The sequence below is a fragment of the Pseudonaja textilis genome, chromosome Z (genome assembly GCF_049901715.1).
Source record: "Pseudonaja textilis isolate UNSWEBS1 chromosome Z, rPseTex1.2, whole genome shotgun sequence".
Lineage (NCBI taxonomy): Eukaryota > Metazoa > Chordata > Lepidosauria > Squamata > Elapidae > Pseudonaja > Pseudonaja textilis.
In genome coordinates, this window is record NC_142008.1 from 117,205,578 (window position 1) to 117,222,245 (window position 16,668).

Genomic DNA, 16,668 nt, shown 5'->3' on the forward strand with positions numbered 1-16,668 from the left:
TCCTTGACAAAGTGAGGGTCATCAATGAGTATCAATCAATCTTGTAGAAGGTACCTCAATAACCTTCCTATGGGTATATACTTATGGAAAAAAAACACAAAGACCCTTAGATCTCATCTAAGTAAATTAATTTAAAAATAGAGAATAGAGAAGAGTTCAGTATAAAAGAGACTAGATTGCTAAATATGCTTTCTATATCTTTGTGATCTGGACATCTGAAGTGAACAAAATCTTCATAATCTTGTTAATGGTAAAACTGGTCTTTAAGTTGTTCTCACAGTTTTGTGACATCTTTTCAAAAGGTGATCGATTTATAGAGGGAGAACAGCCTTTTCCCTTGGTATATAGAATATAGAAACTGGGTTGGCGGGGACATTGGAGGTCTTCTAGTCCAACTCCCTGCTTAAGCAAGAAACCCGACACCACTTCTGACAAATGGTTATCCAATCTCTTCTTAAAAACTACCAGTTTTGGAGCATTCACAACTTCCGGAGGCAAGTTAGTTGTTCTCCTTAGTTCTAAGTTGCTTCTCTCCTTGATTAGTTTCCACCCATTGTTTCTTATCCTGCCTTCAGGTGCTTTGGAGAATAGCTGGACTCCCTCTTCTTTGTGGCAATCCCTGAGATATTGGAACACTGCTATCATGTCACCCCCAGTCCTTCTTTTCATTAAACTAGAACAGTTCCTGCAACTGTTCTTCATATGTTTTAGACCCTATTTGTTAAACCAGAAACAAAAGATCTGATCTGCAAAAGCTAACAAGGGGCAAATTCCCATTAGGTGAGGATAGATATTTGCTTACTTTGTAATATCAAATATCCTATGTGAAGGGTATTCATCAAACCAATGTTCATTGGAAACAAATATAATCTGAGAAACCATCCCTCCAATTAAGAGATCACCTGGTTGGTACCATTCATGCAGAACGGGAAAAGGATCGGCAACCGAGCAAGTCAGTGTATCCACTTTGATTACTGGAAACATCAGAAGAAAGAACATGTCCTTGGTACAAAGGCTACAAGTTGAGACAGTCAGCTAGTTTTTTTTTTTTAAGAAAATGGACTAGTCCACATGCACCTCTTGAGAAAAATGATTTTATCTAGACTTGAACTTCAACAGGAGAATAAAGAAATGTTTCGGTATTAATAGCAATGTTCCCTGATAAATAGTAATAAAAAGTCGCAGAATCATGAAAATGAATAGCATTGTTTCTTATTATCAAGATCCCCACAGAGAGGCTGAGATTTTATCTTATTTTACTCTTGCTTTCTGTTTTTTGAATGTTTTTGCATAGCTCTCACCTATTCGAGTAGATCAGGAAATGATAATGATCAACCCAATTCTCAGAAGACTAAATTATCCATTGGACTTTTTTTTAATCCACAATTGAAACAACAGTGACTTTCAATGGGAATGTTTATTTTAATTGATTTCAAAAAGCCTATTTCAAATTCATCTGGTTCCTTAGTTAATTTCTAATTTTCCAAAAACAACACCCTAATCACCTTTCTGCTGTTTATTCATTTAAAGTTCTTAATCTTAATCGCAAAAGTTTGTAACCTTTAAATTCATACTCAACATTTCTTTCATTGAGGACTGAAGGAAACTTACCCATTGAACTCCATCAAACATGCTGTTCCAAAGGTTCTTAATATTTGAAAAGCAGTAAAAAAAAACCTTATTCTAAAATTACTAATGAAACTTCTCCCCATCAACTACTTTAGAATTCAAGGTAGTATGTAATTTCCTTAATCACTTTCCCTTTTGATTTATAAAAATATTTCTTCTATTTTTCTGTTCATCCCTTGTCAAGTGCTTGCTGACACTCGATCAGGGCTGTCAAACTCATGGCCAATGTGCTGGATACATCACATGCTAACCATGCCCAGTTTAACAAAGGGGGAAAAGGTCATGATACATTAAGTGATGATGCCATGGTGACAAGAGTTTGACACCCCTCCCAGAGGCCCGGGGAAGGACTCCAGACTTGGAAAGGTGAAAAACAGACCTCCTGGAAATATCAGAAGTCTGGAAACGGGGCTGTTTCTGGCTTCCAGTGGGCCTCCAGGTCCCAGGGAGGCCATTTTTGCTCTTCCAGAGGCCCGGGGAAGCCTCCAGACCCTTGGGAAGGCAAAAATGACTCTCCTGGAAGTTCCAGTAAGCCACGCCCACCATAGACATGCCCACCCAGCAAGTGGGAAGCAAACTGGTTGTTGGGATTTTTGAATCCCACCCCTGAATTTTGGTCCAGCCCTTCAACCACAAAGTAAAGGTACATGTAAAATATAAACCTTTTTCCCCTTAAATTATTGGTGGAAGATATAAAACCTGTCTTAGTTATTAAAGTGACAACCTGAAATGTATTTCAAAGAGACATCTTGAAATGTGATTTTAATTATATCTCAGTACTCAACACTGCATTGATGAGGGACAAGAAAACTCCAAGTTAAAGTGATACCCAAGCCTCTTTGATATGCCAGAGTTTCTTCTTTGGCTAAAACACCTAACTTGCTTCTGGCCCAAGAACTCTTCCATGCATTTAAAATACTCCTTCATATTTTTTACCAGTGATTGGGTTTTTTTTTTAAAGGAAATTCAGATTGTTATCATTTCATTTTTCTCCAAAAATGCCTATTTTAAGGCATTTTCAAGATGGCAGTATTTTCTTTGGTTCTTCTCTTCCAGATTGGATATAGTAATGTTAATAGGGTGCTCATCGGGAGTTGATAGGAGCATGTGTTGCTTGGGTGGATGATAGTTTGCTAATTTCAATGGGTTATTGTTGTATCAAACACAATTCTCATCTTCTTAAGTATTCTCATATGATTGCATTGAAAACCTTCCTTGAAATCTTTCTTGCTATCCTAGTCTACAGCAGGGGTGTCAAACTCTATTTCATTGAGGGCTGCATCAGGGTTGTGTTTGATCTTGGGGGACCAGGGTAGGCGTGGCCATGGTGGGTGAGGCCAGTTCCACATCACTAGTGTCGGGGGCACCTGTGGTGGCCCAAGTGCTTTGCCAGTGAAAACGGGCTCTCAGGCTCTGTTTTTGGCTGTGACGGCCTCCTGGAACCCTCTGCCCATGAAAAAGGAGCTGGAGGAAGCTGAAGGGTCTATTTTCACTGACAAAAGCACCGCAGGCCAGCCCCTGGGCCTTGAGTTTGACACCCCTGGTCTACAGCATATTTTGAGGTTTGCTTCCTTTATTGTTGATATTTGATCCTAAAAGGCAAAATCTATATAACAGTTCAATGTTTTGTTTATTGATTTTAAGGATGTTTGCTGCATGTGTTGTATATTTGGTCTTCTTTACTATATTTAACTATAGTCCCATTTTTATAGAAATTGCCAGGTTTTATTTTATGTGTTTGCATTGGTGTGACATAAGAGTCTGTGTACCAACAGTCTGTTTACCAACCATGTCTGAAAGAAGTGCCTATATTTTCTTCTCTTCAAGGAAGTAAAATATTGCATCTGTGTGGGTTTCTCCTTTCCTTTATATTATGTCTCTTAGTACAAATGCTTGTTAGCTTGGGGAGGGTCTAAGACAAATCATCATGGCCAACTCATCATGACCAAATTGTCATGGCCAATTCACCATGGAACAATTCAATGCTGGATTAATAGTTTCATTCAGTTACTTTCATTATTGGTAATCACATTTTCATTGAAATGATTGCAACTTTTGTATTTCTGAATGGACTTCATTTTATTATTATTGGCCTTAGTTCCATTGAAATTAATTTAACTTTTATATTTGTTGAATTGTCCTGTAGAGATTATTGCAGGTGTTCTTCTGGGTTTCTATCAGTAGCTGAAGTCTGGTGTAGAAGTATACAGAAAAAAAGATGAAAAGATTCTAGAGAAGAGAGCTATAAAGATTAACAAAAGCCTTGAATAACTAAATAGGTGCAGTGTGTTCTTTTTCTCTTTTTTAAGTTGAGCTATTCCTCATACCCCCTCCTTATCAGCTTATTATTTGTAATAGTTATTTGCATCTCTGGACTCTTGGAACTTGCTTTTGTCTTTTTTTTTTTTTTTTTGCTTTTGGAGCCTAATTTTTACTTTTGCATTCTATTTTAAAGGAAAAGCCTTAGTATTAATGTTTTCCTTCTTTTTTTTTTTTTTTAGGGGAGTAGGCCTTTTCTTTTTCTCTCTCTCCTTCTCCTGCATTTTTATCTACCCTCCATATTGGTTTTGTGTGTGTGTGGCTTTCTTTTTTTTTTTTTGTATACTTTTTCATACCTGAGAATTTCTAATTGGATTAAGGTGTTGAAGAACCTGAAGAAATTCCTTTTTCTTTTTAGTTTTTTTACTTTTTATTTTTCTACCTTTTACAAGATTTAACTTTCTCTGTTTTCCTTTCTCTGTTTATGGGGGGGGGTTCTTCCTTTTTTGAGCTTTTACTGCTATTTAACTAAGTGATTGGATTAAGGTACACAAGAACCTGAAGAAATCTTTATTTTTCTATCTTGTTTCTTTTTTTCACTATTTTTACTTGGATTTACAATTGGCTATTTCACAAATGGATTAAAGTTTAGAAGAACCTGAAGATCTTGAATTGTCTGAAATGAGCAGGAAATTAACAGCGGCTGGTTCTTCAATTCTTACTATTTCTTCTTCACCATCTGGAGGACAACACTCAATACAGATGATGTTATAGCAAGAAAAAGAACAGGAGAAGGTGACATTGCAGATGATAATGCAAGGAAATCAAAGCATACAAGCAAGAACAGAGAATATTGAAAGGAGAATAGAAAAAACTGATGAAAAAGTGGAGAATATTCAACAAATGATGATGAAGTTTGATGAGAAATTCAAAAAAATTGAAGAAGAAGATAAACAAAGAGATAAGAAGATTGGAGATATTGATGATAGATTAACAGTGGTTGAACAAGATAAAAGTGGGATGGGAGATGGACAGATCAAAATTTTATCTCAGATTTCAAAACGTAGAGGAAGAAAAGGGACAAAACTTAGCTGAGATAATGATAGAAATCTTGGCTGAAGCTTGGAAATAACCAAAGAGAAGATGATGGATGGAACAGACAAGGTTTTTCAAATCTTCGCAAGATATGCAATGAGAAAGAGCGTACAAAGAAAAGTTCATATCAGATTTACAAAGAAAGCCATTAAAACACAAATATTACAGGTGGCAAGAGAGAAAACATTGAAATATAAAGATAAGGAGATTGTGGTCCTGAAACAAGTGCTTAGAAGAGTGAGAGAAATGAGAAGAGAATACCGATTACTGACTAAAATCCTACTTTAAAAAGAGGTGAATTATAGATGGCTGATTCCAAAAGGTTTAATGTTCACATGGCAAGAACAGAGACACAGAATTGACTCAACTGAGAAAGCTGAATTGTTTTATACTGAATACTTTGGAGGGAGAGAGGAGGAGACAGAAGAAGAAATGTCATTAAATGAATTCCAAGAGGACTGCCAAATAGTGACTGAAAATGAAGAAGGTGCAGTAGGCGGAAAGGTGGAAGTTAAGGAACAACATGAACCAAGATCTACAAGAGCTGCTAAACCTAATTATAAAGTATAAACATGGAAGAGAAAAAAACTGATTACAATTAACATAAATGGACTTAATTCAGCTGCTAAAAGAAGGAAAACTTTTCATAAATTAGAGAAATTAAAATTTGATATAATCTGACTACAAGAAGTACATATTAAAAAGCAACATGAATAACTGTTGATAAAGCTAAAGTTAGGGAAAATTTTTACTTCTTTGACACAATGCAAGAAAAGAGGAGTGGTTCTATACATTAAAGATATTATCCCAGTGAAATTGATTGATACAGATGATAATGGAAGAGTATTAATGGTGGAAATAATGGACAATAACATGAAAAGACTCCTGATTGCAATCTATGCCCCAAATGACAATCAAGAAAATTTTTATAGAAAACTACATATGAAAATAATTGAACTGAACTATACTAATATCGTTATGATGGGAGATTTCAATGGAATTGTAGACAATAAATTGGACTATACAACACAGAAAACAACAAAGCAAAACAGAAAGACTCTCCCTAAATCCTTTTTAAAATGACAGATGAAATAAACCTAAAAGATGCATGGAGAGAAAGAAATGCTAAGACTAAACAATACACTTTCTATTCAAACAGACATTTATCATGGTCCAGAATAGATATGATATGGATGTCAACAGAAGTTAGCTAATATGGAAGAAGTAAATATTGAAACAAGTATTTGGCAGATGATAATCTAATGACAATTAAATGGAATGGACAAAGAAGAAGATCTAGATGGATGTTAAACAATACTATATTAAAAGAAAATGACTTCATACAGAGGATGGAGAAAGAACTGTTTTTTTTCTTTAAAGAAAATAAAAAAGAAGATACATCAATGCAGAATGTATGGGATACAGTAAAGGCATATGCCAGAGGCTTGATAATAGACTAAACAAGGAAAAGAAATACCATGAAAAGACTAGCCTCTAAGCCATTAGAGGATGAGTATAAAGAACTTGAAAAAGAGTTAAAGAAAATGCCACAGAAAAAGGACATTAAGTTAAAAATGGATATAATTAAACATAAAATGGGATTAATGGAAAAAGAAGAATTAGCACAGAAAATCAGAGGCATGAAACAGAACTACTTTGACGATGCAAATAAACTAGGTAGGTGGTTAGCTTATAAACTGAGAAAGGAGAAAGAATCAAGGAAAAATATTGCAATTGATAGATGATCAAGGCCAAGTTTGCTATGGAAGTAAAGAGAAGAAGGAAATTATATGAGACTATTACGGGAAACCATATACACAAGAGAATATTGATGATGAAAGAGTTAAACAGTACTTACAGAATGCTAACCTACCCCAGATACCTAAAGAGATTGAAATAATGTTAGAAAGCAATATAACGACGATGGAGTTAACTGAAGCACTTAAGAAGCAAAACAATGGAAAGGCGCCAGGCCCAGATGGACTTCCGGCAGAATTTTATAAAACATTACAAGAATCATTGAATCTTCCATCGCTAGAAGTTATGAATGAAGTTATGTCAAAGAAAAAGATACCTAAATCATGGTCAGAAGCTTATATTACACTTATCCCAAAAGAGGAGGCCGACCCATTACAAATCAAGAATTACAAACCTATTTCCCTACTAAATGCAGATTATAAAATTTTTGCTTCAATATTGGCAGAAAGACTTTAAAAAATACCTAAATAATTTTATTCACTCTGACCAAAATGGATTTCTGCCAAAGAGACAAATTAAAGACAATATGAGAGTAATTTTGGACACTTTGGAATACTATGAGGCACACCCTGAATAAACAAATGGCTTTAGTATTCTTAGATGTACAGAAGGCATTTGACAATGTGAATTGGTGATTCATGTTATTACAGCTGGAACAGATGGGTTTTGGTAAAAAAAATTCATCCAAGCAGTAGAAGCTATATATCATAACCAAACAGCAAAGGTAATGATAGAGGGAGAATTAATGGACTCTATTGATATAAGAAAAGGAACAAGACAAGGATGCCCACTGTCACCTTTGTTGTTTGTGTTAAACTTGGAAGTGCTAAATAGAAATATTAGAGAAGAAAAGGACATAAAAGGGATGAAAATTAAACAAGAAGAATTTAAATTGCAAGCATTTGCAGATTATCTGGTTTTCATCTTAGAAAACCCACTAGAAACAGCATTAAAATTGATAGAAAGATATATGGAAAGGTGGCTGGTTTGAAAATGAACAAAGACAAAATAAAGATTTTGACAAAGAATATGTTATCAAGACAAAAAGAAGAACTGGCAGATGTATCAAAAATCCAGGTCACGAATAAGATCAAGTACTTGGGGATACATTTGACAGCAAGGTGTAGTACACTAAAAGAGAATAACTATATTAAACTTAAGCAGCAGATAGCGCTAGATTTGGCAAAATGGGAAAATTTACAACTGTCATTAATAGGGAGAATATCAACAATCAAGATGAATATATTACCCAGAATTTTATATTTGTTTCAAACAATTCCAATTAGGCTTGGAAGAGATTATTTTGAACATTTAAATAAAATTGTGTTGAAATACATATGGCAAGGTAAGAAAGCGAGAATAAAATTAAAACTTTTGCAAGATGCTAGAATAAGAGGAGGATTTGGTTTGCCTAATTGTAGTTGTACTACCAAGCTACAAATTTGATGTGGGTTAAGGAAGATAGCACTAAGAAATACTAGATTGTTGACACTAGAAGGACATGATCTATTGTTGGGGTGGCATGCTTTTTTATGGTACAAAGGAACTAAAACACAGGGGTATTTTAGAAGATATTATATACAGGAGTCTCTGTGGTTAAACTGGGATAAGACTAAAAGGCAATGTTATTTGAAAATTCCAGTCTGGCTATTGACTATTGAAGCTTTTTCTTTTTCTTATCCTATAATATACAAAAAGGAACAAACAGTTAGATAAGGTGAAACATTGAATGAAAGGAGTGAACTTAAATCTATGCAAAAATTAGGAGAACAAGGTATAAAGATGAATTGGTTTTCATATGCACAAATACATTCAAGGTATGATAAAGATTCTAAAACAGAAGGTTTCTATGATAAACTGACTGATTTAGTAAGATTTTGACAGGTACTGATGTAAAGGTGATTAAAAAATTGTATGGATATCTATTAGAAATTAAATTAGAAGAAGAACAAGTTAAAGAAACAGTGATTGCTTGGGGGTAGAATTTTGGATATGGGATTGATCTAGAGAAATGTCAAAAATTGTGGTCTCAAAATTATAAAATGACATTCTCAACAGCATACAAAGAAAAATTTTATAAGATGTTTTACAGGTGGCATTTTCCCCCAACAAGAATAGAAAGAATGTTCAAGAATAAATCAGAAAAATGTTGGAAATGTCATCAAGTACCTGGCTCATATTACCATATGTGGTGGACTTGTGTAGATGCCAAAAAATATTGGACTAAAATCCACATCTGGTTGGAAAAAATGACAAAAAAGCATATAGACTTGAAACCAGAGATATTTTTACTGGCAATTTTACCTGAAGTATATACTAAAGAATTGAAATACCTGATTGTAAATGTATTAACAGTGGCTAGGATTGTATTTGCCAAAAACTGGAAAAATGAGAAAGTACCATCACAGGAGAAAATTAAGAAAATATTGGAATGTGCTGAAATGAGTAGATTGACATTTGAAATCAGAGAACAAGAAGATAAATAATTTTATAAAATTTGGGATCTATTCTATCAATGGTTAGACAATAAAACATGGTAATGAAATATGTAGATTTTTAGAACATATAAAATTAGATTTTTAGAATATATAAAAATGTATTTTTTATTATATCTACAAAATGATTGTAGGGTAGATCTGAGATGATAATATGAACTGTCACAAAACAAATTAAATAAAATATAGATTATTTTGTAAAACATGAATGAATAATAGTATAGTCAAATGACTGATTAATAATGATATTAATGTATTTAGGAATATTTGATTGACAATATGAGAATATATACAATGTAATTGAATTGTAATTGAAGACTACGAAGTGGAAGCACAAAACAATTTGTAAACCAACTGACACACTGTATGTATATATATGGAAGATGGCTTGATGTTTTTATGTTTTGTTTGTCTATGTTTGTCTTAAAAAAACATAAAACTTTATAAAAAAAATCAGACCAGATTTAAAAAAAAAAAATAAGCAAAAAAAACTAGTAAGAGAACACTTCTCTGATCTTGATGAACACAAATCATCAGGGCTTGATGGATTAGATCCCAGAGTTTTAAAGGAGCTGACAGAGGTCATCTCTGAACCACTGCACTATATCTTTCAAAAATCCTGGAGCACCAGGATCATAATCATAGCATGCTTGTGTGCAGCATTTGCAAGAAATCATCAGCTGTGCTGCCTGGACAACTGATAAGTGTTGCGCATGGGTACGCAGTGTTTGAAAATCCTCTTGTTCCTGCTTTTTCAACCTCAGCTGTGCCGCGCAAAGAAGCTGAGGAAAGGAAAGCAAGGAATAAAGGACAGCCTAGAGCCTGGGCAGGCGAGCGGGCCAAACACCAAACCGGTTCAGTGTCAGTTGCTCTTCGCAGTTACAGGTTCTATAGAACTGGGCTGAACCGGTAGCATCCATCCCTGCCTCTCTCAGCCATCCTGCTCCTGTTCTTCTCTGCTGGAAAGCCATGCCAGACCTGAGGGATTTGGGGCTGCCTCATCCTGCTCCTCCACGTGTTCCTCCAGAGCCAACAAGGCTACACTGTCAACCACTCTTGGCCCCAGCTCTGGCTCATCCTCTTCTGTGGACTCAGGCTCCTCTCGGGCCATGACAGTCAGCATGCTGCAATACTGCATTCTAACCGCCACATTCTAACCAGGGCTCTTAAATTAAAATTAAGGAGAATTTCTATGAAGATTCTCAGTCATCCAGATCATGGTTGTCCCAAATATGTTTTTTTTTTTTTTGAAAAGGCAACTGGACTTAGCTTTTTTCCTTGAAGATGTTTTGCTTCTCATCCAAGAAGCTTCATCAGTTCTGACTGAATGGTTGTAGTGGTGGGTTGATGAAATAAAATCATCTGAGCCATTCAGTCAGAAGTGAAGAAATTTCTTGGATGAGAAGTGAAACATATTTCTCAATGAAAAAGCAAAGTCCAGTTGTCTTTTGAAAAAGAACTTTTGAGATAACCATGACCTGGATGGCAGAGAATCTCCATAAGCAGTTAACTCATAAAGAACTCATAAAATCAATAATAGAGATATGCAGCTCACTTTTATTTTATTAATGATTACATGAACTCTTCAGTTTAACAACAAAGTCTTGACTAAATTACAAAAACCTATTAAGAAACATGAAATGTTTACATTTCAGAAAAGTGTGTTGGACAGAAAAAAACTGCCTTCAGATATGTCATAACTGAATTCTTATTGAAGCAAGGCTGAATAATTCTACAAGACAGGACAATTCAACATGGAGACATAATGGTTATTTGCAGATTAAAGAATAATACATACATTTCATTGACTAGATTGAAATTTGTAAAGGCATGTTTTTTCCTCATCCTCTTTTATTCTATATCTTAGAATGAGATGTTACATTAATAATTTTGTTTCTTCAGCATCTGTATTGATCTGTGTCCAGAGACCAGGATAAACAAGCTATATTAGATGGTAGATAAGAAATACTAGTCACTGAAAAAAAGGATAGGTGTGAAGACATTAGCAAAAGGAGCCTCTGTGGTGCAGTGGTTAGAGTGCAGTACTGCAAGCTACCTCTGCAGCCAATTGCCTAGAGTTTGGCAGTTCAAATCCCTCCAGGCTCAAGGTTGACTCAGCCTTCCATCCTTCCAAGGTGGGTAAAATGAGAACCCAAATTGTTGGGAATTAAAGGCTGACTCTGTAAACTGCTTAGAGAGGGCTGCAAAGCACGATAAAGCAGTATATAAGTCTAAGTGCTATTGCTATTACCTGCCAGGGTTGCAGATCTGGAAATTCAAACTTTTTCATTGCTCTGTGTTGGGATTTTGATCTCACTGCTGCATGCAACTAATATGCCACTGCATAAACAGCATTGTAGATACTGTAGCTTTGGCCAGTCATCTGCAACTCAAAAATAGGAGCAGGCAAATTTTCCAAATTCTCTTCTCCAGTATAGGTTTGATTGGATATTGAGGAAGATTCTTCATTTGAAAGTGAGCAGTCGAACAATTGCTGCCAAACCTCTTGAAGAAATCCATCCTTGTGAGTTGAAGGTTTGATGACTTGAAGAAATTCTTTGAAGCCTCAAATTTCTTGTAAGTGCACTGTGAGGAAAGAGCCCCATGGAACAACTGGAGATCCCAACCTCTTTGAATTCATGTCACTATGAAATCTTTCTAAATGAGAAACTTTCTAAATGAGTTTTCATAATCACCTAGAAACACAACATTTCTGAGCCACAGAATCATGAATGAATCACCATAGACAAGAAGAACGTTAGCCTTCTGAACTACCAGTTTGTCAGAAATAATTGAGATTCCATCAAAAAATGCTTAAATTTCTTCTAATTGGGTTCATTGTGGAATTTTTTGTGGAGGATGCAGGTGAGGGACCAGTTGTTGGCTTTGAGAATAGGAGTATCCTTTATTGTCATTTTTTTTTACTACGACAACACTGGACCACATTAAAAATGAAATTCTGTTGCCTGCTCTCAAGAGAAAGTGTATACATAATGCAGACAATACATGCTATATACATACATGTTATGTCTCACCTGTGCCAAATCCAAATCCAAGTTTCCAAAGGAATATACACAAGCAGACAAGACCAGTAATGACAGGATTAAATTCCTTTGGCCAGGCAAGTCCTTGGCAGTCTCACACAAGCTGTCTGCCAAGTCCGATAATAAAGCAAGAACATAAATCATAGGCTATCGCCACACACAGAGAATCCGTCAGAGCTGCTCTCACAAATTAACACGTTGTCCCGAACAAGAACCCAGAGCTAACACACCCACTTTTATTCCCTGTGGGGCGTGTCAGTCTCTCATCTCAGTCTCTGATTTGTCCTTTCTTTCTACGTTGCATTTCACGCTTTTGCCTGCATCTTTGCCTCACATCAAACCAGCATTCCTCAGCCAGAGGCTCTGATACGCCCTCCTGGTTATCTGTTGACACCTGAGGCACAACCAGGAAGGAAGGACTTTCTGAAGAGGAAAGTCTTGGGGAGGAAGGCAATTCCAAATCCTCTAACAAAGCAGGCTCAAACCTCAGAGCCAAATCCTCCTCTTCCTCATTGTCCAAGTCTGTGTCCTCTAACAAAGCAGGCTCAAACCTCAGAGCCAAATCCTCCTCTTCCTCATTATCCAAGTCTGTGTCCTCTAACAGAGCAGGCTCAAACCTCCGAGTCACAACACTATCCCTCACCACAGGGCCCTTCCCCTGAGTCTGACGATCAGGACGTGGTTTCAATGGGAACTGTGCATGGAATCTCCGGATAAGGTCCAGGGTGCGAACTGGGGAAGCATCCACCCAAGAAAGAATCTCCGGTCCATCTCCTAGCCTCTCAATTAAGTATTGAACCCATCCTTTCAGCCAGCAAGAATTCCAAATGCTGACCACTGTGTCGTCAGCAGTGGGATCATCACTGGGTACAGGTGGAGGAACCGTAACAGTGGGAGAACAGAGAGCACATGAAGGGGCATCAGGAACCAGAAGGGAATGGTGGAAGACAGGATGAATGCACATGGGATTGATGACCGCCTCGATAGGGAAGGGACCAATGAAGCGATGGTCCAACTTCTTAGTTGGACGATCGACCCATAGATACTTTGTGGATAACCACACCCTGTCTCCCATGGCCAGCAGGGGCGTTGCCTGGCGCAAACGATCCACGAACCATTTATAATCCTCCTTAGCCCATTCCAATTGCTGTGAAATCAATTGGTGAACTGAATGCAGTTCCGACAAGAAGTCTCGCGTCTCGGGAACCAGGAAATCCAAGATCGACAATGGGAAAAACCTCGGATGATAACCCACATTCGTGTAAAAAGGTGTCATGTGAGTGGAGGTCTGCTGGGAGTTGTTGAAGGCAAACTCTGCCAGAGGGAGATAAGTCACCCAATCGTTCCGTCAGTGGTTAACAAAACATCTTAAATATTGGGTGAGGATGCCAATCATCTTCTCCATCCCACCATCAGTCTCTGGATGGTGCGCCAATGCCAAGCACACCTGCACCTGTAATGTGGTCATCAGGCTCTTCCAAAATTGAGCAGTAAACTGGACACTGCGATCTGAAATTACCCTATCTGGCAGACCATGTAGATGGAACACATGCTGCAAAAATAACTGGGCAGTAGTACGAGCCGATGGTAACTTCTGACAGGGGATAAAGTGGGCCATCTTGGTTAACATATCAACCACCACGAGCACCGTTGTATATCCCGAGGAAGAGGGCAAATGTGTTAAGAAGTCCATGGAAATTGCCCTCCATGGTCTGTCCGGAGTCAGTAGTGGTTGAAGGAGACCAGGAGATGCACCTGTTGCAGCTTTCGCTTGCCAGCATGGTACACAGGATGCGACGTAGGCATAGACATCATGCCAGACTCGAGGCCACCCAAAAGTCTGTATGACCAGATGAAGGGCCTTAAAAAAATCCAAAATGGCTGGCAGCAGGGTTGTCGTGACATTGAGTCATAACAAGGGCTCTAAGTGTCCTCGTGGGCACGTACAACCAACCCCGATGTTGTAGTAAGCCCTCCTCCAAAGTCCATGGGGAGTCAGGTCCAATTTCCCCCATTCTCTGCTGCGACCAAGCATCTAAGCGCTGCGCCTCTCGTATCCGAGTCCGCAAATCCACCGGTTCCTGAATAACAGCCAAAGGTTCCGGTGGCAGCACTGTATGTGGAGGAAGAGGGTCCTCGGGACAAAGGTACTCAGGTTTATGGGACAGGGCACCTGCTCTCCGATTTTGACCACTGGGGATATAAGTCACAAAAGAGTTGAACCGGGCAAAGAACAATGACCACTGAATCTCTTGCTGGTTCAACTTCCTCGCAGTGGACAAGTGCTCCAAATTACGATGATCCATCCTTGTGCCAGGCCCCCTCAAGATGATGTTGTCAGGTCTCAAACGCATCCTTGATAGCCAGCAACTCTTTTTCTCAGATAGTATAGTTGCACTCAGAAGGAGTGAGTTTCCAAGAATAGTAAGCACAGGGAAAAAGAGGGGCACCATCTGCTGAGGCTTGCAACAACACAGCCCCAATAGTCACATTGGACGCATCCATCTCTACCACAAACAGATGAAGTGGATCAGGATGCCTCAGGACAGGTTGTGTGGCAAAGGCCTTCTTGAGAGCCTCAAAGGCCTGTTGCTGTGGGGGGGCCCACTGGAATGAGACCTTCTTCCTAAGGAGCTGAGTGATGGGATCCGTCAGCTTGGTAAAACCCGGGATGAAGGTCCGGTAATAATTAGCAAACCCCAAGTGACGTTCAACATCTTTCACTCGACGAGGGGGTTCCCAACTACACAAAGCCTCCACTTTATGTGGGTTCATGGCAATGCCTTCAGGAGAGATGATGTGCCCCAAGAACTCTATGGAAGTCTGGAAGAAGAGGCATTTCTCCAGTTTCGCATAAAGTTGATGCTCCCGAAGATGTTGCAATACCTGACAAACTTGTTGAATATGGTTGTCCCTGGACCTGGAATAAATCAAAATGTTGTTCAGGTACACCACCGTGAACTGATCGAGCATGTCCCAGAACGTGTCATTCATCAGGTGCTGGAAGACCACGGGGGCATTGGTCAACCCAAATGGCATCACGGTGTATTCAAAATGGCCATATTGGGTGCCAAACACCGTCTTCCATTCGTCCCTGTCTCACATCCACACCAGGTTGTAGGCCCCTTGAAGATCGAGCTTGGTGAAGACAGTAGCCTCCCGTAACCGTTCCATCAACTCTGGAATGAGCGGCAAGGGATAACCATTCCACACCATAATGGCATTCAACCGGCGGTAATCACAGCACAAGCGCAAGTCTCCCGTCTTCTTTTTAACAAAAAGAATGGGAGCAGAAAGAGGTGACAACGACGGTCAGATAAACCCCTGGGCCAAATTATTTTCCAAGAAATCACGAAGGGCAGCCAAATCAGGCTCAGACATAGAATACAGGCATCCCTTGGGTAGTGGGGTATCGGGCAGAAGGTCCACGGGACAGTCATAGGGTCAATGCAGGGGTAACCGATCTGCCTCCTTCTCACTAAATACATCAAGAAATTGGAAAGTTCAGGAGGTATGGAGACAGCAGATGCGGCGATGTCCTGGCCAGCACAGGTGTGTCGCAAATGGTCCATGCACTGGAGACTTGGGAATGAAATGGCATTCTGCGCCCACCCGAGGATCGTGTAACCATAACCAGGCCATTCCGAAGACCAAGGGGAGATGAAGGTCCGCAGTGATGTAAAAACTAATCACCTCCTCATGGTCCCCAATAACCAGGTGCAACGGCTGGGTAGTGAAACGAATGAGTCCTCCACGAAGTTCCCGCCCATCAATCATTTCCACCTTGATTGGAGGCTCCACCGCAACCAAGGGAATGTCAAAATGAGTTGCAAAGGCCTGGTCCATGAAACTGGTCGTAGCCCCCGAGTCCACCAACGCAACTGCAGGAATCCCCCCCAACCAGGACAGCAAGAAAACCTGAGTGTCTAGAAGTAAATGTCGAGGGGTCCAGAGTCCCCTCCGCTACTTCGGGTGGGTGGTTGATACGTGCCCAACCTAGGGTTTCCCCGAGGCCGAACCAACCTTGTTTCCCGACTGATCAAATTTTGATTCAGGCACTGGCTTGCGTGCCCCCCGTTGTTGAACAGAACATGAATTTGCAAAATGTCCAGGCCACCCACAATACAGGCATAAGCCTCCCTGGAGTCTCCGTGCGTGTTTTTGGGCTGTCAAATGAGGTTGGATCGCACCCAACTCCATTGGCTCCTCAGCCCTGGCCATGGCACTGTGGGAGACCTGGGGTGCTGGTTGTACAGGATGCTGTGGCCTTGAGGTGGATGGCTGCTCTGGAACGGGACGTCGTGTCTTACGCCGTTGAAGTCAGGCATCAATGCGTAAGCATTGCACCACCAGAGCGTTGAGGGTTGGGGCCCGCTCCATGTGAACCA

At 39.1% G+C, this 16,668-nt stretch overlaps 1 protein-coding gene across 1 annotated transcript in view; it reads right to left on the reverse strand.

Annotated features, from left to right (window-relative positions):
• The window catches only part of LOC113452298 (vomeronasal type-2 receptor 26-like), a 27,728-nt gene extending 11,602 nt beyond the window's left edge, over positions 1–16,126 (reverse strand). Inside the window, exons 1-3 of the mRNA XM_087917272.1 lie at positions 15,974–16,126; positions 15,384–15,547; positions 14,309–14,473 (exon numbers count right to left, since the gene is read on the reverse strand). Coding sequence (XP_087773398.1) covers positions 14,309–14,473; positions 15,384–15,547; positions 15,974–16,126 — 482 coding nt within the window. The remainder of the gene's footprint in view (positions 1–14,308; positions 14,474–15,383; positions 15,548–15,973) is intronic.
• Positions 16,127–16,668: the final 542 nt, after the last annotated feature.